The sequence below is a fragment of the Miniopterus schreibersii genome, assembly GCF_964146895.1.
Source record: "Miniopterus schreibersii genome assembly, chromosome: 1".
NCBI classification, from domain to species: domain Eukaryota; kingdom Metazoa; phylum Chordata; class Mammalia; order Chiroptera; family Miniopteridae; genus Miniopterus; species Miniopterus schreibersii.
Genome location: NC_138101.1, coordinates 200,185,695 through 200,212,085, shown reverse-complemented (window position 1 = coordinate 200,212,085; position 26,391 = coordinate 200,185,695). Strand labels below are relative to the sequence as shown.

The 26,391-nt window shown below is 52.3% G+C and overlaps 1 protein-coding gene across 3 annotated transcripts in view; it reads right to left on the bottom strand.

The window, feature by feature from the left end:
• The window catches only part of TRAF3 (TNF receptor associated factor 3), a 97,824-nt gene that overhangs the window by 1,641 nt on the left and 69,792 nt on the right, over positions 1 to 26,391 (bottom strand). For 2 of the 3 annotated variants that reach the window (XM_081131631.1, XM_081131632.1), the window contains exons 3-11: positions 23,225 to 23,487; positions 22,291 to 22,342; positions 20,187 to 20,291; positions 19,424 to 19,591; positions 13,823 to 13,903; positions 11,156 to 11,230; positions 9,279 to 9,371; positions 5,293 to 5,433; positions 193 to 367 (exon numbers count right to left, since the gene is read on the bottom strand). In XM_081131631.1, coding sequence (XP_080987757.1) covers positions 193 to 367; positions 5,293 to 5,433; positions 9,279 to 9,371; positions 11,156 to 11,230; positions 13,823 to 13,903; positions 19,424 to 19,591; positions 20,187 to 20,291; positions 22,291 to 22,342; positions 23,225 to 23,469 — 1,135 coding nt within the window. In that variant the 5' untranslated portion in view covers positions 23,470 to 23,487. The remainder of the gene's footprint in view (positions 1 to 192; positions 368 to 5,292; positions 5,434 to 9,278; positions 9,372 to 11,155; positions 11,231 to 13,822; positions 13,904 to 19,423; positions 19,592 to 20,186; positions 20,292 to 22,290; positions 22,343 to 23,224; positions 23,488 to 26,391) is intronic. The other variant, XM_081131630.1, reaches the window with a different exon arrangement.

The window sequence follows — 26,391 nt, the reverse complement described above, 5'->3', positions numbered from 1 at the left end:
TGCCCCCTGGGCACATGCCACACTTGTATCTGGGAAGTCCTGCTCTGGGGCACCATGGGCTGAGTGGGCTGCCTACCCCACGAGTCCGAGCAACAGCACATACCTGGGGTCGCAGGAGTCGTCCAGGAGGCATGTCACCTGTCCCAGGTCCCCCCAGACCGGCCCCAGCCCTACCCACCCACCCACCCGCACCTGTGTTCCGGGCTGCCTGCCCTGAGCTTTTGTCCACACTCTCCAGCTCAGTCACACGGTTCTGCAGAGACTCCACGCTGCTCTTCATGCTATCTGCTTCCTCCCAGCTCTGCCGGAAGGGGCGGATCTCTTTGTCCAGCTCTTTCAGCTTCTCTGCTTGGCTGTCAATCACTCGCTTCCAAATCAAAGGCATCGAAAAAGCAAAACACAGTGAGAACCTTGGAAATGCTGGGCCAGTGCCATCGGAAACTGCGTCAGGGCGGGGCAGGCAGCAGGCCCAGCCCACAGCCCCACACCTGCCACACAGGCATCTCATCTGACACCCCGTGTATCTCAGGCACGTAGGTAACGAGGATCCCTACTTCCCAGAGGAGGAACCCAAGGCACAAGAGGCAGGGCAGGCAGCCCCAAATCACTCTGTCCTAGAGTCTCAGGTTCAGGATGCTGGAGGGACACCCATCGGGGCGGTGTCCCTAAAAGCTCACGCCATCTGCAGGGGCCAAACAACGTAGGCCTCTGAACTGGCTGCCAGGCCCAGGGCTGGGAGCCGCCCTGTCTCTATAGCTGCAGAGAGCACCCAGAATCCTGCCTGGGCTCCGGGAGAACCGCCACCACCGTGCCACCTGCTCCAGAGACCCAAGCGTCTGCACAGGGCCAGCAGCAGGGAAGGGCCCTGGGGTGGGTTCCTCAGACCCTGGGTGAAGCCAGGGGGCCAAAGCCTAGGCAGGTGGGTGGGCAGGGGTTGCTTCCGCCACTGCTCTGTGCTCAGTGCCGCGTGCCTGTCAGGCCACAGGAACTGCTGGTCCCCACGTGCTGTCCACAGCGAGGTGGACTTGGTGCTATTTTAATTTAGATAATTCAGAAAATCTTTCTCCCAGAAACACACAGACCATTTACATCTCTAACAGGGACTGGAGGGAGGAGACAACAGTCCAACTGTGGTGCCCGCCTGTTCTGAAGGGCCAGCCTGCCCACTGCCTAGACGAGACGAAGCTGGGACCTAAAGATTTTCACTCTGAAAAGAATTTGCATTTGTGAAACGAAGCCTGCGGAGGCTGGGCAGTGCACCCCGTTAAACTAGGGGGTGGGGCGGGGCCAAGCTCACTTCTCCTTTCGAGAGACTATTTTTAAACCTTGGGGGCTGTCGCCCACTGTGAGGAGCAGGTGTGGCCGGTCTGGATCACGTTCTGGGTAGAAGCACGGTGCTCCTCCTTCTCTTCCAAGGCCTGGCCTCAGCTGACAATGAAGCAGTGAAGGCGGCCCTGCTGGGGGGCAGCTGCGCTGAGGGGGGCCCTGTGATTTACTTCTCAATGCACTCGGCTGGAGGCACATCTCACCAGTTCCCAAGTCTGCCTTCTGGGCCCAGCACCCTCCACAGACGAGCATCAGACCCAGAGGTGCTTCTGGTAAACTAACTGTTCCCATGGGCTCTCCCTACTGAAGCGGCACCTGACTCAACAGGGACACGAGGGTTACAAAGGGGAGTGAACGAGACCCGTGGCAACCGTGACAGTCCTGAGTGAGGCCCGGAGGGAGCCAGGAGCTGCCGCGAGGCCCAGGACAAGCCCCAGTCACTTGGAGCCTCCTGCGCCCACCCCCTCCAGCCCAGGTGAAAAAAGGGTGACACTGAGCTGCCCCCTCCCTGACTGGCGGGTGCCTGGGGCAGCGGCCTGCAGGCATGTGGTCACCTCAGGGACAGAACAGTGGAGTCTGAACAATGAGCTAAGGTACTGACAACAAGGCCCTGGCTCCCTCCCAGGACCACGGAGCCAGCACGTGGGCGCAGGGGCAGGCAGCCATGCACACACACACGCACACCAGCACACACACACACCAGCACACACGCACACACACATGCACACCAGCACACACGCACACCAGCACACACGCACACCAGCACACACGCACACCAGCACACACGCGCACACACACGCACACCAGCACACACGCACACCAGCACACACGCACACCAGCACACACGCACACACACGTGCACACCAGCACACACGCACACACACGTGCACACCAGCACACACGCACACACATGTGCACACCAGCACACACCCGCACACACGTGCACGGGCACACACACATGCACACACACATGCACACCCGCACACCAGCACACACGCACACACACACACGCACACCAGCACACACACGCACACCAGCACACACGCACACGCACACCAGCACACACGCACACGCACACATGCACACCAGCACACACACATGCACACCAGCACACACACACATGCACACCAGCACACACACGCACACACGTGCACGGGCACACACATCCACTCAGACACATACTCACACAGATGGGGCTCAACCAAATCAGGTATAAGGAGCTCCACACAGCGAGGGAACTGCTATTTTTAAGTGACCTTTCATCTGTGCAACGGCACTGTTTCGAAGCAGAGCGCAGGCCTAATCCAAGCTTTCTCTGCAGACACAGCAATGGTGATGTCATCCTGAGGAACAGTCTCCCCTCAGCCATGCAGTGTTCTCATAAGAATAAACCTTAAAAGCAGGTGTGGGACTTTATCAGGAGAAACTAGTTCAGGAGCTGAGACACCGGCGCAGACCACACACCACGTAATAAGCCAGGGCAGGTCCTGCTCTCAGAGCACCGGCTTCTGGCCGGCACAGCACACTCTAGAGCTAATGCACCTGCCTCATCTGTCTCCCCGCACCATTGCCCCAGGGGATCCACGAGACAGTGCAGGTAGTGCTCATGGCCTGGAGCATGCTCCACGTCCTTCCCGCAGACCTGAGGCCACCAGAGCCATGGGTCCTCCCTAGGCCCTCCTGATAACGGGACGTTGGCCCTAAGTGCACACCCAGGCTGCCTTTCCAATCAGGAAAGAGGTTTAAAAAGTCAAATATTAAGAAACTACCCTTCCTGGGCCAACAAAGCTGACACTCTCAACTTCCACTCCCTGACCTGTCTTGACTGTCTGACTGCACGCCATCCGTGTGTCCAGGGCCAGTGGGAGCCCTGTGCTCAGATGCGCTGCTGGTGCCTTCAAGATTTTAGGGTCCACGGGAGAATCAGACCAGGAAGGAGACCGTACAGAGTGTGACATGCCTGTCATCGCCGGGGGGTGGGGGTTCTGATGCACAGGGCTGGGAGCACCGAGAAGGGTGGGGCTGGGCAAGGCTCCCTGGAGAAGGTGGCACTGACACCCTCTCTGAGGGGAGCCAGTCAGGAACGGCAGGTGGGGGAGACCTATTCCTCTGTGCTGAGGAGTCAGGTGACACAGTGGCCAGTTCTATAAGGGTTTCTGGCCACAGTATAACGTTTAAGACAAACTCTTCTCTGGGCAGCTGGAAGGGTTCTGCGCTGAGGAAGGAAATAACACAGGTGCATGTCTGTGCCAGGCTGGGCTGCGGGTGGGGGGCCTGCAGGGACAGGGAGGAAGCGCCTCCCTCAGAGCTCGACTGCAGGCCTGTGGCCTCGGGGGTTTCTAAAGAAAGGACAGCCAGAGCCTCTCTCCTCCTGGCCAACCACCAGCCACCTCCCGGTGGGGTCAGAGTTCCACTGACTGTCTCTCCCGGCTGGATTCTACCTGAACCTCCAGGGACTGGGTTCTGCCTCAGCCTCAGCAGATTTTAGGGCCTGAAGCCCAGGAGATCATGAGCTGAACCTCCAGTTGGGTTGGAGTCCTGTGCAAATACAGCCTGTCTCCCCCATGGTCCTCTCTGGAGGACACGAACAAGCTCCAACCCTAACTCTACCCCTAACCCTAACCGCAATCCTAACTATCACCCTAATCGTAACCCTACCCTAACCCTAACCCCACCCTAACCCTAACCCTAACCTTAACCCTCTCACCTCGCAGCCCTGCAACCTGGCTTCCCCCTTCTTAGATCTCACGGGTCTATTCAATCACAAAGTTTTAAACTATAAACCACACACAGTAGAACTATTAGCTCTACAGAAAAGTAACAAAATCCCAACTTTCCTCAGTGGGATTAGAGGAAGTGAGTGCAGAGGGAGTCTGGAGGTTGCAGATGAGGGTGTCTGTGACCTTGTTATTAGGCTCCCACGCTTTTGTTATACACGATCCCACTACTCATCCGTTCTTTCTTCAGCGGTTGATATTTTTAACAAGTGGTAATTTCCTCGGCCTTCCCATGCGCCCTGAGCCCCAGGTCAAACACAGCAGCTCCATCTGCAGCAAACGGCTCCCCTGCTCCCCAGGTAGGTGAGGGCTGGTGGGGACAGGCCCGTGGGGACGCCCTGACCACCGTCTCCGGGGCCTCAGCAAAACGTCAGGACTTTCTCCAAGAGGCTTGTTGGTGTTTTACGAGACGCTGTACTTTCTGGCGGATTCAACACTAAGGACTTGTATCTTCCCTAACACAACCTAATATTTCACTGTGTTCTTCCTCATCTCTCAAAGTTCAGTACAAACGAAGTTAACGTAATAAATCCCTGTGTAACCCTGAGGCACTATGACTAGTCTCCAATGTTAAAATGGGGGGAAAGGCATTCCTAAAGGTGCTGTGACTGAGCTACGAGGAAGATTCTCTTTTCCAGGTAATTTAGGGAAACACCCTAAGTACAAGCACTAAAAACCACTTGGCAGTGTCCTGGAGTTACTATGACTAACGCAGAGCGGGAGCAAACGGCTGCGCAGACAGCAGCCACAAAGGCAACACGCTGACAGGACGGGGGAGACCTGCGTCTGTAACAGGCCAGGCCCATCGCATGACCGCCTCCAGAGCAGCAAAGGGCTGGATCCAAGGGAGTATGTGGGCCACTGGAAAATTGGGGACAAGAGTCTGGCTTCACTTCACTTTAGGAAGTGGAACTTTATACATAACTACTCATGAACAATATGAAATCTTAAATAATAATAAAAACAGCTAATTTTTAAAATCACGGGCTTTAAGGCTTGTTGCACCAACAGCGGATCAAAGGCACAGAGAGAGGGGAAAGGAGGGCAAGAGCCCTGGCTGGGCCCGCGCTGGTCCAGGCAGCAAGGGAGACCCAGCGCCTCCCTCTGACAAGGGTCGGGGCTCTTGCTCACACCGTCCTGGGATGTGCTCCTCCACCCTCTGATCCAGCCACAGTCCTAAGCCTCCTACCTGTAAATGAAGTATTTTGGATTCGTTATTTCGCAGCATCTCCTTTTGTCTCTCAATTTCGATTTCAAAGCTGCATATCTGATTGTGCAGACTCTGTATACTCTTGTTTTTTTCCACACTTTCATTCTGCAGCAAGGACACCTGGGAAAGAAATTCTTCAATTAAGCAAACAAAATGTGGTTTTAATTTAATTAATAACAGTTACGATAATTAAATTTCCACAATATAGGCCGCTTCTTAGGTCACTGGAAGGAGTCCCAGAAATAAAAAAATCCCTTCACACAGGAAACGGAAGCTCTGGTAACTAAACAGGGAACCCCACACACTGTTCCTCTTGGCATCTCTCCGGGTAATTAAACGAGATGAGGTGAACTGCAGCCGCTGAACTTCCAGTGAACGGGGCGTTTCCCAGGCTTTGCTGAAAACGAATAAATCTTTTACCAGACAGGCTTTTAAACTCTGACCAGGACACACACTCTCACATGTCACCCATCTGTCACACGTGTGTGCATGCGTGAGTGCACCTAAAAAGCAGGTGTCACAAACCACCCTTGTGCTCATCACTCACAACGCATCTTGATATTTTATATTTTATTCTGTTTTGCTTAAAAAAAATGCTAGTTGCAGCCCACTAAACTATTTCACATCTACCACTGGGCTATACTCCACACTCTGAAACTCTCCCAACACAAGGAGGAAGCCCGATGAGAACAGAAAAAGACAGAGACACGGGCCGCGGCCTCCGAGCTCGGCGCACTCACCTGCAAGGCCTTGTCAGTCCAAGGCAGGCCCAAGCCCACCTTCGACTTTTTCAAAATCTCTTTCTGAGAAACAATTAGCTCCCAAGAGCCAACTTAGATGAGCCTAAGGCACCCGGGGTGAGGATCAGAGGGCAACTCCTTCAGGGCTCCGCCGTGAGATTTCTACATGGGGCAGCTGGCCCCGAAAGGCCGCCTTCCCCCAGGTGTCTCCGCTGGAGCGGGCGGGGCTGCCAGGTGGAAGCCGCTGCGCACTCCCACGGCTGGAATGCTAGCCATGCCGGAGGACCGTGGTGACGTCACAGGGGTGACGGCCCGAGAGCATCTCAGAGCAAAATCGGGTGATGAGAACTGATTCCCGAAAGTGTCCCCTTAACAAATAACCAACACAGACGTCCTTTCTTGAGGTTACAGGGCACTCCTCTCCGGCGAGCACAGGTGGAAACAAGTCCCAGGCTCGCTCTTTACTCTCTCACCAAAACAGATCCCGAGCACACACCAACCCTTCTCATAAAAATCTTGTATCTCTAAGAATTGCGGCGACTTTTTCTGCAGCAAATCGCTACCTGGGGATGCTCAGTCTCACGTCAGAGAATGGCCCTGTGTGAGTCAAACTCTGATTCCTTTACTGAGGGGCTTCCCTGATTCAAACCTATTGCTATTTATTTACATATTTTATTAGAAGAACCCAGCCTTGTGCCTGCAGACCCACTTCCACTCGTCCATCAGGTAGACGTCACGCACAAGAAGGTCGACCTGACAGGTAATAACCCACACAACAGGTGAACAGGCCCTCATTCTTCCGAGCACATCCCCTCCCTCTCGAGGTTGTCCCCCCTGGAGATCGTCCCCACCCCAGCCTGTGCTGGAAGCAGCTACACTTCCCTGTGCCTGAGCCTCCTGCAGCAGAAGATGTGGATGGTGCTTTCAAGTTCAGATTTTACAAAACATTTTCTATAGTTTGACCACAAATGTGAAGACCAGTCTTTCTGAACTGACCCAAATGTTTGGGTCTTCAAACATTTGGGTCTTCACATTTGGGTCAGTTCTTAGAGATAAAGATTCCTGCTGAATCATCTACACTGAGGAGAAAATCCTCTGTAAGAAATTATAAGTATCACCCAGCCGGGAGTGGCTCAGCGGTTGAGCGTCGACCCTGGGATCCAGGCAATCAGGGTTCGATTCCCGGTCAGGGCACATGCCCCAGATGTGGGCTTGATCAGTGACTCTCATCATTGATGTTTCTGTCTCTCTCTCACCCTCTCCCTTCCTCTCTTGGAAATCAATAAAGATATATTTAAAAAAAAAAAAAGAAAAAAAAGAAATTACAAGCATCTCCATTTGGGTCCAGCCTCTACTTTGGGCCCAGTGAAGAGAAAGAGCACAGACAAGACTGCATGGGGCTGAGGTCAGCCGGCCAGAGCCTGACAGCTGGGGTGGGGAGGAGGGGGGAGAATGGGGGGCTGGACAGGGCCCACTCAGACGGACCGAGTTGGGGGATGGATCCCTGAGCAGCACCCAAGGAGACTGGTGCCTCTAGTGTGCCCGAGTGGCACCCGTTGCACTGCAGACACTGGGCGTGGCCGGCCAGTGACAACAAGTGAGGCATCTGCAGTGAGGCTGCCGTGGGCTGGGTGCAGGCCACTCTGGCACGTCCCGGGTCCCCAGTGATGAGACTCTTCTCTGTAAGGGGACTCTGCCCAGGTGAGGGAGAAGGCACTGATGGGAGGGACCTCTAGGCGCCCTGCAGGTCTCGGCCCGGAGCCACCTGGGGGACTGCACCTCCTGTGATGGTGGCGCTGGACAGCCACCACCTCGGATGTAGCCAGTGTAGCTGGAGTAAACCAATTTCATTTTCATGAAAGGAAGAACCTTTTAAATGAATGAGAAGCAACATCTATGAGAGACTAACGCCCTGAGGCCTCTGCCTATAATTTATGAAAAGGCAGAAACAGAACAGTCTTCAAAGAAAAGACTTCTAGGAAACTGCTGTGAACACAGCACAAACCCCGAAGCTGACGGGACATCACACGTGACTCCTGACAGCGTTTACCACACGATAAACGGCTCCTCCTTCTGCTTCATGTATCTTCACCTTAAGTGTTTATATTGAAATACTGCTTTAAGATTTAATAAAATATTCTGATTTAAAATCTCAGACTCTTTCAAGAACATGAATATTTTAAATCACCTGGATTTAACTACACTTGAAACGAGGCCGACCCAGCTGCTCCGCCCGTGCAGGGCTTCCCCCTGCCATTCTCAATGCGAGTGAGCCGGGCGTCTGGTTTTTACTTTTATAAATAAGCTGTATGGAGAGATCCTACGACAACTCCTCCATCAACTCTCAGAGGTTCTCACCTTCCCCTCTGAAGAGAAGGCCCGGCCCAACAGCACCCCACGAACCAGCTCCCCAGAAAGGGCTGCTGACAGTTGAGCCCCCAACCAGCCCCTGAAGGGCAGCCGGGGTGAATGAGTGCCTGGGGAGGGGACCTGCTCAGTGCCCACCTCCCACGTGCCAGCTGAGAAGTCAGTGGAGCAGAGTTGACATGGAGAATCCCTCCTGGGTTGGGGGCTGGCACATTTTCTGGAAGGGCCAGAGGGTAAGGATTTGGGCTGTGTGGTCCTTTGTCCTGACTGCTCCAATTGGCTGCAGCTGTGACCAATGCAGAAAGGAATGGGCCTGGCGTCCAGTACGGCTTCACTTACAGGAGGGGGGAGGTCTGCAGTGCGACCATCCCCATCCCAGAGCAAAGCTCAGATAACCACATGTGATTTCTAAAAAGCACACATACTTGCTTACAACTGAAAGACGGAGCAGCCCTGGCTGGTGTGGCTCGGTGGCTGGCGCGTCGGCCCGCACACCAAGGGTCAAGGGTTTGATTCCCAGCCAAGGGCACGTACCTGGGCTGCAGGTTTGTTTCCAGCCCGGGTCAGGGTGGCTGTGGAAGCAACCAGTTGATGTGTCCCCTCCCTCCCTCCTTCTATAAAAGCACCTTGGGTGGAAAAACATCCTTGCATGAGGATTAAAGAGAAGAAAGAAAAATAGAACAAACACAAACATCGTCATTTATGCGTGGAGAACGCCAAGGAGAATTTACTTTTACGACCATCTCTCAATGCTGTTTCTCTTACCCCTAAACCGTTAATAACTATAAAAAAGTGTTTCTCCTTTAAACAGCCGGAGGCAGCTATGAAGAGCGAACAGAGTGGGATGCGGCGTGATACCTTTTTCTCTAGGGAGTTGCTCCACTCCTTCAGCAGGTTGACATGCTGCACCGCGGAGCTGGCCTCGTGGGCCTTGATCTGCTGGTTTGTCCCCTGCAGGACAAAGGTGAGAGCATTAAGCCAGTGCCACCCCAGTGAGCAGAAAGCCTAGCAGACGACCTGAAGCAGCACTGAACGAGAGCAGAGCCTGGTTTGGGGGACCTGACCGGGACTCCCGAGCCTCATGGGCAGTGCCCAGCGCATACTGCACTGCGAGCGGGCAGGAGGCTGGCAGCCAGCGGCTCGGAGAAAGGGCTCTGCAGCTATACAGAGGCCTCAAGTTCATGTGCTTCACTCCTCAAACTCATCAAGGGCCTTCTCGGCTAAGTTTTGTACTTGTAATACCGAGAAAATAAATTTCAGATGTATCATTTTCGTTCCTTTATACGTTTTTTCATTAAAAACATAGACAGCATCTTGGAATTGCTTAGACAGCTTCAGTTACAGCTGGACACTGATGCAATAATCTAGTGAGCATGTCATCAGACCAGGATTCTGAAGAATTCATCAAAATATTAACTTAGTAGTGAAGTACACTGCATCAGGAAATGTGCCGCTCCTCACTGCTCTAAATATACTTAGAAAGTTACATACAAACATACACAATCTACAGAGTACATGAGATGTAGACCATCTCAGTAACAGATGCAGGAAATAGTTCTTTACATATTTAGGGAAATAATTGTATGAAAATATAATTTGTTTTGATACTGGAAAATTAAGAAGCCAGAGGAAGCATTTTAATGATCTCCAAAACGTATACTCTGTACAGAGAATATTCATATGTATATGTTGATATAAGTATTGCCATATGTCAACATATGCATATTCAGACACAGAAGGAATGGTACTACATACGACATAACAGTGGTGGGGCTCCGTCTCCTTCAGAGACTGAGGCAAAGGGAAGCTGAAGTCCTTCTCATCCTCAGGCTTTTACTCTCTAAGACAATACCTCTGTACTGACCTCATAACGATGTATTGCTGATACGTAAAATTAAATATAAAATACTTTAGCCCTGGCAAATGTGACTCAGTGGTTACAGCGTTGGCCCACAGACCAAAGGGTGGCAGGTTTGATCCCTGGGCCTGGCTGGGGTGTTTGCAGGAGGCAACCCATCAATGTGTCTCTCTCACATCACTGTTTTTCTCTCTCTCTTCCCCCATCCCCTCTCACTCTCTCTAAAAAAAAATCAATGAACAAAATATCCTCGGGTGAGAATTAACAACAATGAAAATATACTTTAATAGTAATAGATATAGTCTTTTCACAGTTTTAAGATTAAGATACACATTTAAATAAAAGCTCAGTTCGAATTCACTAGCAATGGCAGATGTGTTAAAAAAATAAACAGAAAGCCAGAACAGTTTTCTCACAGCACAGGTGAGGTAGTAACAGAGATGTCCTCTGCACGTCATTCTCCGGGGAGGTGTGGCTTGTGTGCAAAATGCATGTATGGACACACACGTGTGTGACCCTTACGACTGCACTAATGTGCATTCGGCTAAAACCACGCCGGCTGGGTACTTACTCATATTCAGTTAGAGCCGACCTTTCCAACAGTCTCTCTAGAAAGCCCACCCACCGTCAGGCCTGTGCGTCCCACTCGCTAGCTGGTTTCAGACACAGCTGTTCACAGCACAGGTGTCTGTGTACCTGAAGTCTCAAACCACCACCGGCATGGGGAGCGAGAACCTCCTCCGCCCATGCAGGGGGTGATTCAGTTCCATGACACAGACTCGGAGTCCAGAGCTGGCACTGGGTTAAAATGTGAATGTAATAACTTTCTCTCATGGCAGAATTTCAGCGACTGGAAGGACAGGTGTCGGATACTGACCTGAAAAATGCAGCCATAGCGCTTAAAACTACAGGTGCTGGGGGCATTGACACACTCGGACAAGTGCGCACTCAACTGCAACAGGAAAGAGACGTGAGTTGTGGCACGAACGTTCGCATGGAAATGTTCAAACAGGTTAGAGGCACGGAGGCACCTGGGCTGCACCGTCATGAGCGGCGTGCACAGCCACAGATGTGTGCCCCCATCGGCCCCCGACTCCTCAGCAGTAAATTCACAGTATTGTCACGTGTATACACATATACAGAAATACGCTCACTGAAACGTTGCTTAAACTTGCATTTCTTTAGGATTGTTCCAATTGTGACATGCCGTCCGCAGTGCCAGAATTAAAAAAGTAAAAAACGTGAACTGAAATGCACATTTAAAGACTGCAAACGAAAATTGCATGAAACACAAAAAAGGAAGCATTTGGGATGCACTGGGCCACACACCTCGTATACAGCACACAAAATAAAGATGCTTCCACAGCAAGCTCACAGGACGGCGGCTGGGCTCAACACGCGAGGGGACTGGAGAGGTTTCCTTCTTCTAGGACTTGCCCTCTGCAGCCGTATACTCCTATAACCTCCAAAGACCCTGAGGTCATCCTAACACATGGATCCTAACTGCCACCTCTAACTGGTGGGAGACAATTAGGAGGACCGGGAGAGGTGACTCATCTTGCAAGGAAACCACTTTTGTGTATTTGTGCAGTTTACACTCATGGAATCCAATCCATTTGCACTTCTGATGCCCCCTCAGGGGAATAGGGGTCCAGATGCCTGTGCTGTGGACACAGTGCTGGGCACTGGGATGATGCAATTTAAGGACAGTTTCTCTCCTTTCACCGAGGAAATAAATTCTCATGAGGAAACTCTGGGGACAGACCATTCTAGGAACAATCAGACCCTAAACTAGGCAAGTGGGCATGGGGTGTGTCTTCCCGTGGGCCAGGGCTCCTGCACCCCAGGGGCCCACGGTGTGTCACTCTAGGTCACTCCGGGTCACTGGTGGGCAGCTGGTTCAACTTCTCCTTGGTCTACAGGACACACAGGCTTTCCCCCTAGGTCAGCACTTAGGGCAGGGAGGAGAGTGGACCACAGGACGGCTCTCTCCCTGCTGCAACTGCTACGGAGGAGAGCCAGTGCCAAGGGGGTGGCCAGAGGGACCTGCCTGACCACAGCCAAGGCCACCTGTGTGGGAGGCCTCCGAGCCAGGGCAGCCGTGGTTGCCAGCGTAACCACCTAGCGCACCTGGTATTCCTGTGAACCCGGCCTGGAGGCTCAGGCTTGCGCCTGGAGCAGAGTGCCTAGAGGGCCATCACAGGTGGCCGCACAGACACCGCGAGGGATGTGCGGGGTGACGGCGGTTTGAACCTGTGAAACGTGCTTTCCTGTTGCCCTCACCACCACCGGGACCCGAGCAGCCGGCACGGCTGCTAAAATCAGGGACACAGCGAGTTTCATGTGATTTTCAGGGGCCACTATGAATTCAGGGTCACGCTTTTCCCTAAATTGGCCTTATTATCATTACTTTCAAAGCCTTATAGAATTTACAGGCGCTCTGGAATAGAGGCAATAATAATCTACAACACCTTTCACCAGAAACCCAAGATAAACGCAGGTTTAAAGATTTTTTTGAAATAAAAATAACTTCGAGGCCAAATGGAGCAGCTTTTGTCCCTAATTCAGACAGCCCTGGGGAGTAAAAACTTAGCAAATTGTATAAAACCCTAGAAATTGTTCTAACAACACAGACTCTTTGCATGTTCACTCTAAGGGAGGGGCTTTCTAGTCGTGGAAACCATCAACGAGAGCTTCCCGCTACCCTAGAGCCACGGAGGGCCCAGGGGCGAGTTGCCATGTGAGACCGTGCCTGCCCCCAGCAGTCGACCTCTGCAAGGATGCACCTCAGGTGGGAGCGGCTCTCGGGGTCCTCCCTGCACCCGCATCTGTCGCTCAGTGGGGACATGAAGTGACCCTCCCTACCCTGTATCCAGTGGTAAAATCCCAGCAAAGGCTGAGAGGACACAGACACCCATGGAGCCCTAGATGGCGCCCCAAACGGCAACCAAAAGGGCTCCAGGTCAAGATTAGATGCAGAAATATTAAGCACTCTTGAAATTTTTCCATCTGGATATATACTGATCAAGTGAAGCTCCTGCAAAATCTACCTGCCTTGCAGAAGGTATGGCTGAGGGAGGCGTGAGCCATGGGCCCTGGGGAAGGGGCCTCCCCAGCGGGCCCCTGAAACACAGCTGCTTGCTTCCAGCGTCAGCCCACATAGTGTGTGCGGCCAAAACGGCTCTGCAGCATCTCTGAATCAATTCATTTTCTTGGGATAATCTTACAGTAATTCCTGTTTTACAGAGTTAAAAATAGCTTCTTTTTAAAAGTGTCTCCTTTGCTGGCATTGTAAAATAATCCCATTTTCTCAATTCTTAACAATATTCTGCTCTGAAAAGCTACTCTGTAGCTTTTAATTACTTGTTTCTAAAATCTGACTCCCAACAATAGCAAGGTTTCCCCCGGGTTTTCTAGTATCCACATCACCACCACTGTGATCTGCGAAAACCTCAGGGTCCAGCTGTTAAGGGAAGAGGTGTGCCGATGGCTCGTGAGCCCCGATGTGGGCACAAACCCTGCGCTGGGCTGGCCACACTCTTACCTCGCTCCGCAGGAGGGTCTGGACTCTGCACTTGTGGGGGCAGGACACCACCACACAGGGGCAGTCGGTATCTTCGTGTTTCTGCAGGAGAAGAAAGTGTCACCAACTTTGAAACGCTCAGATCCCGCAGTATCCCGACGTGGCCCCGAAGGAAGCTCTCTGCTCACGGTCACTGCTCTGGAGTCTCGACATGCACAAGACATCAGGATAAGCCCTTACACGGAAAGAGTGCTGAAAAATGAGGTATCAGAGAAGACCAGCTCGCCGATGAGTTACAGTGTTGTGGGAGCAGCGTCTTCTCAGCGGCACCCGGGGCCCACACACAGTGAGGGCGCTGAGACCAGCCCCGCCCTGCCTCTGCTGGTCAGAGAGGACGGTTTCGTGTGGCCTCTCAGTGTGGGGTCTGGAAATGATGCTTCTCAAATACCGGGAACAGTGAGACCTCCTGGGTGTTTAAATTACTGCCCTGAAATCTCAGTGAGATTATCTTCGGTGCGTGGAAAATATGGATAAATCCTGCTCTTCCTTGGATGGCACAGATCTCAATTGATGGGGCCAGAGTGATGGTGACTGTTCAACTCAATGCCACGGGCACCTGTCTCATGCTCCATAGTGAAGTGAGGGCAAGAGCCCCAGTGGACAGGCGACAGGGCTAAGCATGCAGGCGGGACGTCCAGTGGAAGGACAGGCTCCGGGGCCTTCCTATCCTCCTCATCAGGGCTCAGGGTCTCTCTGGGCCTCCACCATCAGGCTGCTGTTATGCTGACTTACGGGGAGTCTGGCCAAGCGCCTCAGTCTGGGCAGGTATGGAGGCCAAGGCCAAGGGTGGCCCATGTGAGCGAGGGCACTCCTCTCCTCTGAGGAGGCCTGGAGCCAAGCCCCACACTCTGCTTTCTTTGGCATGGTTTTGGGACCCTTGTCTCCATGGGTGCACTGCAGGTCTGCAGCATGGAGGTGGCCTATGGCACATGCTGCCCTGCTCATGGGCCAGGTCCTCAGAGGCCCTGGAAGGTGACTGACTCACAGGCCTCCTGCAGGTACTGGCTCTGGATTTCCATCCTGCCTCCCTCTGCTCAGGATCCTGAGTGCCCAGGGACAAGTCTTTCAGTGAGAAACCTGGAACCAACGACTCTACCTCTGCCTTATCTGTAAAAGGGAGGAGTGGGCCAGAGCCGTGAGGGATGAACCAGTCTTGGGCCTGCAGAGCTCACAGGGCAAATGCTCCATCTCTTCCCTGAACCTGCCCTGATCCCACCTTCTCACTCTGGGGAGAGTGAGGGGGGACAGGAGGAGAGCTCCGAGGAAGAAGTGAGGGGCGGGGGCAGTGTTCTGGGGAGGGCAGGAGAGGGGGTGGGGGAGAGGAGGCCAGGGGCCAGAGGGGCCAAACAATCACATCTCTGTTGTGCATCTTTGCAGACCTGTGCACAAGTACCTGATGACAGATTTCTAAACTAGGTTTTGCTGGATATCGAAGGTAAAGGTACGTTAAATGGGATTTTGACAGATACTGCCAACTGCCCTCCTGTGACCCCCACATGCTCATTACCGAGAGGGCAAGCTCCTGCCCTGTCAATTCCATCAGCCTGCCCAGTCTCTGGCAGTGACAAGCCAGACTGGCAGCGACGTGATTTGAGATTCTTTCACAGTGTGTGGTTAAGCATGTTTTTGATATTAATCATTTATATTTCCTGTGACTTGCCTTTTCTTGGCTTTTGCCCATTTCAGTGAGTTGGACAGTGACCCCTCCCCCCAAGTTGTGTACATCCAGAACCTCTGGACGTGGCCTTAGTTAGAAGTAGGGTCTACGCAAATGTAAGGTTAAGATGAGGGCACACAGGATCAGGGAGGGTCCTGACACAAGGAGAAGACGTGGTGGGAGGACGGCCATGAGAATGTGAGGCAGACCTGCGATGTGGCTGCCAGCCAGCGAGCACTCAGGGGCACCCCACCCACCCAAGGCTGGGGGTGAGGAATGCTCTTCTCAGGAGTCTTCAGAGAAAGCACGGCCTGACCACAGCTTGGCTTTGGATTTCCAGTCTCCAGAGCTGCTGGAGAATAAACTCCTGTTGCTTTAAAAGCCAACTACGTGGTCCCTTGTAACAGCGGCACACCCTTAAAGAGCTGCTCACCTACAGGTGCCAGAACCCTGCACATCGAGGTCAGCCCGTCTGTAAATTAAACGCATCCTTGATGTGCACAGAGCAGATGTGACGCATGGTAAGCTGTAAGCAGGACCACGTGGCGAGGACCTCCACTGACCCGTGTGCTCCTGTCCCATCTCATCCCTCCACCAAAACCACAGACCTGAACTGTTTCTAGTCCCTTTGCTTAAAAACAGTTTCATTACACATGTGTTTGTGCCAGACAAGATATTGTTTTGTTCTGATCACTTTTGGATTTTATGAAAACAGAATTCTACCCTGGGAGTCATCTATGACCTGCTTGGCGTTAGGTGTCTCGGGCTAATCGTGTGCTGCACAGGGTTGCAGGTCCTCACCGTTCACAGGTGCATAACAATGCGGTCACACAAGTGTCCCCACTGTGTCACATGGTCCACTGGGGCTCCCACAACTGACGTGTCCACTTCCACAGAACGGACACTTGGGCTGTTCCCAGGCTCCTGCTGCTCTGGCTGTGAGTGCGTGACAGTGTCTCCTGCCCAGCTAGCGGAGGAGATGCTAATTAGCCAGCACAGGAATGTTCTGCCTAATCGTTTTCCAAAGTGCCTGTACCTCCCATTACGATGTACATTCTACGTACAATGAAATCTTTGTTATTCTGACTTCTCGCAAGTGAACACAGCTGCTTATAGGGACCGATGTCCAATCGTTTCTGAACTAAACGTAAGATTATGTTGACCTGCAGATCAGCGCACACAGCGTCAACACCAGTCTAAACACAAGAGCAATTCCCAATAAGGTGCATGGTCCACAGTGTTGGGCTTTACCACCTATACTACTGGCACTGACATGCAGACCTAACACAGACATGGGAACCTCAGGAAGGTTGGAAGAGCTGGGCTTGAGTATGCAGAAGTCAGACCCTGCCCTCTGTATAAACAGTGAAGGCCTGGGAAGAGGAAGCAGCGTCATTAGGGTGGAAAGAACAAGACTGGGAATCATACCGGACCATGGTGGGCAGGTGTGTGAAGAGGTGAGCTTGCAACTGGCCTGCTAGTTTCAAGCTCCCCGGGCCTGAAGGGGACCGAGCACAGGTGTTCCTCATGCAATGACAGGCCCCGACAGCTCGCGGCACAGGCATTCACACCCTCCAGGGCCAGCACCACTAAGGCAGCCTGTCACAGGAGTGCAATAAGACTTCATGGAGCCTTTATGTGCACAACCCAGGCCCTAAACTTGCTGATGACCATTTTGTGCTTCTACACCTGTTGTGACTCTCACCTTTTTGCAGTCGACAAATTTAAGATCTGGATCAAATCAAATGCTACCTGGGCACTGAAGCCCTCGCGGCCCCATCAGGCTGAGAAAGCCAGACCTTCCTCCTGCTGCCTGATTCCTGCCACAGTGACAGTGACGTGAGGGGGACAGGCTGCAGTCCGTGTGTCCTGAGCAACCAGCTTGGGATCTGGAGCCCATCAGGCACTCGAACGTCTCGTGAATCTGTATGCTATGTCATTCTAAAACCGGCCTCTGCACGGCCTCGTCTGGAGTTCAGAGTCGGTTCCTGACATGGTGTTTAATTGACACACTCCACAATTCCTTCTCAAATGAAAATTAATTACTGATTCTGTTCTGCAAATAGAGGTAATTGATTCTCTCAAGAAGCAAAGTAGGAGTCAGACAGCAACATACCAAGGTGTGTAAGGCCGGGAGTGTTGCTCATTAGGTACAGGTCTCATTCACTTGAGTTTAATTACCAAAGGAATTATTCAGCTATGACAAAGATGACTGCTACTCTCCAAAGGGCAAGACACAGTTTCTACAAATTCTTAATAACTGGAAACATCTACAGAATCACACAGGAAACAGGTTTCACAATGGGAGAAAGGCACAGGCATAAAACAGGTAAAGTACGGCAAACATGGAGATTATATAGAGTACACCCAATTTTATACTGAAAAACAAAAACTTCCTGAATTCTGGTCAGTCAGTGCTTCAGAACGTCCACCAGGAATTCGGCTGTGGCCTTTGCCCCCCTGGCTGCACTTCCGTGTGCCCTCCCATCCGTGACCCCATCAGTCATCACCCTGCTGAGTCCAGAAGTCAATTCCCAGCCCCACCCTGCTTGGCCTCCCAGCAGCATCTGCCCACCTGCTTCTCACCCAACTCACGAGGCGAGGCCCAGACACACTCTCCTGATCCTGACAACAGCCCCTCCTCCACCTCCCCTCAGCAGTCTGCAAGCACCCCGGTACCCCAGGCTTCTGCCCTGACCCTGGCTCTCCACTCGTTCCGTCCCATAGCTACAAGGACCATCTGCTAATACCTCTCTGTAGCCCGGACCAATCCCCTCTTCCCCCCAAGCCTGTTACCCTCCACAAGCCTGGCCTCTGTGGGACGCGCCAGCTGATCCAGTTGATCTAGTGACAAATGCTGGGCATCACTCTGAGCTCATTTCCCGGGAATATTTGTGCCATCAGCTAATCCCATTGGCTCTACCTTTGAAACTACCCCAGAACCCCTCCCTCTCCCTGCTCTCCTTATCCAGGCCAATGCCGTGCCTCCCCACCCCCACCCTGTCCACCTGTCACCTGCCAGAGCAGTGCAGGACATGGGGAACTCGGAAATGTCACCCCCAGTTCACGGCTACCCTCTGGTCAGCCTCCTGTGGTTCCTACAATCCACCTGCCCAGTTAGCTCCAGCTTGGAGTGGGGCTCCCTCACTGCTTCCTCTGCTGAGGCTTTTGCACAGTGTTGCTGTGTCAGAGGCCAGCCCTGTCCACCCTGCTCCCCGGATGCAGTTCACTGCTCTCCACAGCATCACTCACTACCACACACTGTGTTCTCCTGGCACTGCTCTCTTCCCATAGGTGGGCTTCACCACGAAACCCTCAGATCCTAGGACAGCGCCTGGCACGCAGCCAGGACTTAATAAATCTTTGTTCAACAAATGGACCCACTCTGAGGGTCGCCACACCACTGGCTGTTTTTAAAGTTTGTCGTCTGCCCCCAACACCTGTTTAATTCACAGGTAAGGGAGCTGATTCCAACATGCATGAGGCTGAGCAGTGCCAAGATAACCAAGGTACCAAAAAGCGCTGACTTCTCACCTCTCTGTAAGACAGACAGCTGCACTTCAAGGCTGCAGGATAAACTACCCTGCTGACGTGATGGTTATCACAGAGCCGTACAAGCAAGATTCTGAGGCCATTTCCTGGGACAAGTGAAAAATTTTACCTCTTCTAAATAATCAGTCTTCATTTTTTTGGCGCCCCCAAATGACAGCCAAGGCAATGAAAATGGTAATTACGTAAATGAAAGTGGGTAAAACGAAGCTTAACTCTGAAATGAAGTCAGATGAAAACGGCTGTTTACTCCCACGTTTCTCTTTATTCCTGCAGAATAGTCATCTGAAAGCTATTCTGTGGACAGAGCACATCTGGACCAAGCAGACGGTAGGTGAAACGCCGCAATACTGCACCTGTAACGTGATCATCGGGACTTGGCTTTTGCAGTGGCTGCACGTGGCCTCGCGGTATTTACAGGCTTTTTCGACATGGTCGCGCAGGTCTTTTCTCAAGACCCTTTCTTTGCAGTCAGCACGGACACACGGAAGTTCTTCGAACTGGCAGTCATTCTTCAAGTGCACCTGGAGACAGACAATTCAAAGCTCTTAATCTGCAGGAAACTCCACCAGAAACACGAGAGTTCAGCCTCCGTGCAATCAAACCCTATAGAAACGTTTCCATCTGCCATCAGGCCAGTTTTCACACAGAAGAGTGACAGGCACTGAATCCCACACTGTTCAGTAGTTACTCAAACTACAGTGCTCTGAAGAATTAAGTCAGCTCCTCTTCCTGGGTAAGTAAATGGTTATCTGCTCAAGACTTTGTTTTATTCTAATTCAAATATCCTTTGAGGATAAAATGATACTAATAAAACACACACACACACAAGAAGTTATGTGGAATTTCATGGTAATAAGAAAAGAGATTTTAATGGGCCTCCCAAAATTAAAATTCAGTACAGATTTCCTTCCATTCTGAATGGAGGGTGTTTAAACCCAGCTGAGAATTCTGCTAATGATGTCACAGAAAGAACATTCATACCCAAGGGCTTTGACTGCTCTCCCGTCTGGCTGTGTTTTGAGAGCTTAATGCAAACACGGCCCTCGGGTACACATCCCACTGACCAGGGACGCTCGTGTCCCATGTGCACACCCACCGTGCCACCTGGGTACTGACCAGCAGTTGTCCCAGGGGTAGCTGCTCCACACACCCTCGACTTTCGTTCCTACAGTAGATCTGAAGAGCCAGGATCTCCCTCTTGCAGCAATTGTCCTTAAACACCTGAGACGGAGAGACAGTCATTTCAGAGGATTAGTGTTTCTTAATCTCCACGTGCTGCTACTTTGAACAACGCAAAACCACTTTTAAAAAATCATGAAAGCGGCTCTTCAGTGGGCCTCAGAAAGCACGAAGGGCCGTCTTAATTTCTAATGTCTGCCCCTAGTAAGAGACCATTTAAGTACCACAATTTAATCAGCTCCAACTACAGTCGTTTACTAGGGAAGCTGAAGAAACATGCCACACTGAACACGAAGAGGTGGTGACGGAGCCCCAGACACTTTGGATTCACTCTGACACAACCTCAGGGCTGGTGCACCAGCTTGTCTGGACTGCGGATGCTGTAGGAGCCAGCACCGTGAAGGCAGCCGCGGGCTACACCTCCGTCAAGGGGCAGGGCAGGGCCTCTGAGAACTCTTCGCCTTACTAGAGTACTGGCTAGAGAAACTACTATAAGAAACCACATCTCAAAAACGGTTTGTGAAACATTTATTTTGGTTCCTTCTCCAAAAATTAAGTCACTCACAACTCATTTTTCAGCAAAAAGGTGGGACTAGCCTGCTATTGAAAAAAAACCCAACTCTTTTAAATGTAAATTGCAAAGACTGAGTTTGATCCAATGAAAATGTTTCCCTTCCAAATGAAAGCCCTCCTTTGTTTAATTTTACTTCCCCTTTAGAAAACAGGTAAGCTCACTCCTTCTAACAATACAATCTCCCCGACTCAGCCCTCAGGCATTTATTTCTAAGAAACTCCCATGAGCTCATGGGGGGGTAAGGTGACAACAATGACAACACAGGGTGCTGTTCTCACCTCCATGGGCAGAGAAGTAGAACTGACAGCTGTTAAGAGTTAAAAATAAATTAATTTGGAATCAAATCTAATCCTTTATAAACATGACTTTTTAAAACGTCATAATTTAACATACGAGAGTTAACAAAACAGGTATTTTTAATGGGTAAGAAATAAGCTTCCTTTCTGTGTCAAAGTTTCTTAAGTCATTTGAATTTAACTTTACACATAAAGTGGCTCAGTGGTTGAGCATTGACCTATGAACCAGAAGGTCATGGTTCAATTCCAGCTCACGGCACATGCCTGAGTTTTGGGCTCGATCCCCAGCAGGGGGCGTGAAGGAGGCAGCCAATCAGTGACTCTCATCATTGATGTTTCTATCTCCCCCCCCCGCCCCCCCGCCAAAAATCAATAAAAACAAATTTAAAAAAAATGTAGGTGGACATTTGGCCAATTCCATCTCTTAACTGTGTCGAGCAGGTTTTCCTAGCCACCCCTGTCCTGCAGCTGGGTACCTATCTTGGTGACCCGCAGACCACTGCACCCCATGGGCGGCCCTGACAGCAAACTCAACCTAAGTGCTCCAGACAGAAGAGCCCCAGAGCGAGAATTTCACTGTATAATTGAATGACCTGCATTTAAAAACCTGTTAGGTTCATTAATCAAAACACCGGAACCACAGATTTTTATTGATATTTTAAGTACTTCAATGAGTCATTTATAACTACAAGTGTGCCTGGCAGGTTTGGCAGCCCGTGGATGGCCACATAGATGCTGTGAGAGGGGATCAGGGCCCCTGGAGGGAAGCTGGTGGGCGACCTACTGTGCTGACAGTACACAGGTGGCCCCATGACACCCATGAGCTTTCCCTGGCACACACAGCCACGTGGGGAGGGAAGGGGCTGTAATCTCACATGTGGTGACTTCAGGATGCTACCTGGGGGGCAGAGAGACAGGTGAGCCAATGTTTGTGATGGCAGTCGGTGCTCCTCATTCTCACCGCCTCCACGCTCCTCTCAGGCTTAGGAGGCCGCCACTCCTGCGACGGGTGAGCAGAGGCTCAGAGCGTGAAGTGCCTCGCTGAGGGCAGACCTGCCTGGCGTGTCCAGGCACCTACACAACCAGTCCCGACTCAGCCATGCTGCACCGCAGGCAAACCGCCCGGCTTCAAACATGTGACAGAATGATTTACTAAAAACCCCAACAATACCTTATCTTTGACGATGCTCTCTTGACACGCAGTACATTTTGGGCTTGGGGAGCTGAGGGGGAACACAGACACGTTAGAGTGGAGTCCCGTCTGGACCCAGCGAGACCCTCTGGCTCGATGCTCCAGGGCCGTGGGGAGCTGGCGGCCGCCAGAGCTTTGGGATGCGGGCCAGTCTGGTTGAAATGTGCAGCCACAGGAAAAGAGGGCAAACTGTGCTGGATGGTGATTTTTCACAAGGAAGTTGAGCAGAACAGCTAGGTCAGTCCCACTGGAAAGCCCCTTGCAGTGAAAAGTGAAATTTTATTTCAAAACCAAAACCAGCCATGTGTGGGGGCTCCTCAGCGGAAGCGTCCCAGGTCCCAGCAGCCAGCGTTTTCTCCAGGCGCTGGTCCCCACCGAGCAGTGCCAGCAGTGCTACTGCACACACCCCAACGGCAGGAGCTTAAAGGAACGGGGCTCCTGTGTCCTGGCCCTAAACCCAGGACAGGAGCCAAAGCTACCTTTTCTGGGCTTCCTGCACCTGGAAACCACCTCCCAGAGAGTGAAAAGGAAACTAAGTCTGGGCGTTCCCTGCTTCCAGTGCAGGCGAGGCTTCAGGTGGTGGCGCAGAGGGGCCCCTGTGCTGGCCTGAGGGCAGAGGGGGCAGGAGAGCCGAGGGCTTGTGGGGGAGGAAAGGACTGCGTTGTAAAATATAAGCTCATTCATTCAGATGACCCAAATTAACATGGAGCCTAAGCTTTTTTTTTTTTTCTTTCAATCCTCACCTGAGGATATATTTCCCACTGCATTTCAGAGAGAGTGGAAGGGGGAGAGAGAGAAACATCGAGGGGAGAGAGCTGCCTAATGGTGAGGCCCTGGGACAGAGACGCCCCCTCGAGGTGAGGCCCGGGGGACTGAGAGGAGACACCCCCTCCCGGTGAGGCCTGGGCCCCACCTCAGCACGGCAGCCATGCAGCTGTCACAGAAGCGGTGTCCACATTCAGTCTGCTTCGGGTTGCACAGCACCAGGCGGCACTTCTCGCACTTGTACTTGTCCTCCACGGCCTTCACGAACCTCTCCTTGTACCCTCCTTGCTCCGGGACGAGCACCGGCGCCCCAGTGCTGCGGTCAGGGTGCAGCTTGAGTGGCGGGTTGGTCTGCAGCGAGCTGGAGGGGTCCATCTTTTTACTTGGCTCCATCGTAAGAAAGAGATTCTGCTGGAAAAACAACAGTAAATAAGTGAAGTGCTCTCCCATGTCCCGGGAGGGGACAAATGCGGCCCGGGAGCAGCCCAGTGCCCTGACAAGCCTCCCTTCAGTGTAAGCGAGACTTTGGGCCCACGGTGGGAGCAGGAGGGAGCATGTGCTCCTACTTCCCGCTCTGCCCAAGCACTATGGCTCACGCCACTACTCCAAACACCGATGGTGGCAACTGTATTTTTAAGGTTCTTTAAACTACAAATAACACTTTGCCAGGCTGTAGCTTCCAGTTCTATGCCTCAATTGATGTTTCAGCTGAAGCAGCAGCCATGCTCCACCAGTTTTACTCCCTAGTGAGCCTTGCTGCCCGAGGCCATCTGAATGGCACTGCAGTCAAGCCTGTGGTCGGAGCAGGTGTCTCTCATTCTGACAATAGCACTTACTGTCTGCTGTCGTCCACAGACTCCTGCTGCTACTGTGTTCACGGTGCGAGCTCATGCGGGTGCGCCTGCCCACAGTGCCCCAGCCTGGGCGCAACAGGCCTGGCCCCCCTGCAGGTCCCCCTCACTTCACCAACCCTGCAATGACGGTCCCTGCACTGTGCCCACAGAGCTGCTGGGTGGGCCCATCATGGATTTACAGGCACTTTTGCATTTGGGACAGAGCTGGCGGAGGGGACACAGGACTGGATGGGTCTCCTGTGCCCATGTAACAGGCTCTCCTACTACAGCTGGTGACAACTGTGCAGAGGGCTGGTTCCCACCTGCAAGTTGCCACCATGAGCCAAAGTAAGTCGTTCCCAGACACAACACAAGGTACCAGCCTGAGCGGCCCACCAGCTGAGATGCCTGGTGCCCATCTGGTGAGCCTTCAGAGGAAGTTGCTTCCAAACTCACAGGGACTCTCGAAACTACACCATGTTCTTGTTCCATCCATCTACGGCTGCTGCTTATACATTCTTCCAGTTCGACAGGTCCCGGGGGTCCGCCCCATCCCCGCCTTCCTCACTGGAAGCCAGTGCTGGGTGTGGCGGTGTACTTGGGCTCTGCTGGAACCTGAGGTCTACCAAGCAAGGGTGCTCAGGCTGGGCCAGGCAAAGCCCACTCTCGCCCAGCCTCAGTCCTCACGCTGCCTCTCTGAGGCTGACAGAACGAACGCTTCACGCCGTGGGATGTAAAGGAACTGGAGCCGGCCAGCTGCACAACATCTGACAGGTAAACACGCTGTGTTCCAGCCGCACCTGGGTTAATTTTAGTAAAATAAAACACTACCATGCAAAGTGTGGAGCCTCCTGTCAAGTCTATTTGCGAAAGAAAAAAAAAAAGTTTTCAAAATGACCTCAAAGGCCAGCAAGACGTTGACCACAAACCCATTCCCTAAGATGCTAAGATGAAGATACCAGTGCTCATCTGCCTATCAGAGGAAAGGGGGGACCAGGAGCCTACCTGCCCTCCGCCCTCTCCATGCTGGGCACCTGCTCAGCAGATGCTCCAGGTGCTGCCCCTCCTGGGATGCCCCCCTGCCTTCCCAAGGAGCCCAGCCTGGCGAACCCCCCTTCCCGGATCCACTCTGCCCTGCCTGGGCTTTTCTGTGGCGCTCCCCACCGTCTAGGACCACAGGCTTAGCATTCATTGTCTCTGTCTCTCTCTGGTAGAACATAAGCTCCCTGACCACACAGGTTTTGATCTGTCTAGTTGACTGACAAACCCCAGGGCCCTAGGATAGTGCCTGATGAGTGGGAGGTACTCCATACACATCAACTAAGAGAAAGTGAGGCCTGAGCCACTCTACCAAACTCCATCTCTGTGATGCCTGACTCTTCAGGAAAAGAAAACTTCAGCTTTTGGATCTGATCTGATCTGATCTGACAGCTTCAGGCCTTGAAACCCTCCCTTAGATCGAAGCTACTCACCCCTTCAGTGTGGTATTTGTCCCATGGTGCTTAGCAGGCTGTGTATTCAGTAGAAAGTTCTTAATTAGCAATGTTAGCTTCTTCAGGGGTGAATTCTCGTTTCAAGTATGAAAGACAACTAACTCACCCAGCTAATGACTAGTAAGTGTCCATTTCCCTGCCACCTGCCATGCTCTGTGTATGTAAGTAAAGAGCACAGCTTGGGAGCCTTTGTTTTACAAGCTCCTTAAGGTAAGAGAGCAGATGCAGAAGGCGCCTGGGCATCCAGATGGGACCTCCTGCTGCCCTGTCCTGAGGGGAGGACAGCCCGCAGCCGGGTGTGTCAGGACTCGCTGGCAGTGTGGGGCACCTACAAGGCATCTCTGCCCAGGGCCAAGGAGCCTCTCACAGCCCTTCCCAGTGTTCCTGCACCCCGCACCCTCTCCCCTTCACGGTCCATTCATGAGCTAAGCCTGCAAGGAAGGAGGGGAGGATACCCTAAGGGGTTGGGCAGCAGCAACAAGAAAACAGTAGGCTCCTCTACCTACAGTTCACAGTGAGGAAAAGAGCCACAAGAAAGTTGTCTACACGTGAGATGCCCAGACAGGCGGGGCCGTGGAGACAGGAAGCAGGTTCCTGGTGGCCAGGGGCTGTGTGTGTGTGGAGGGTGTCTGCTGATGGGCACGGGGCTTCTTGTTGGGGTGATGTCTGTGTTCTGCAACTGGACAGTGGGATGGTTGCACAACTCTGCAAATCTACAAAAAACCACAGAAATGTGCTCCTTAAACTGGTTAATTTGTGATATTTATAAAGAGCATCACATACTTTAAAATGAAGACTCTAAAACTGAACCTGTATGTGCCTGACACATGAGGGGTATAAGACGTTCGTTTATATCATCACAGTACCTGCGCTGGGACAAAAGGACAACAAACCACTAAGATGAGAGAGGTAAAGGGGGATCTGAGCTCCTTCCCTGAGGCCGAGCCCCGGGCACAGCATCTTCTTCCCACGTGAATAGCAGGCGCTGC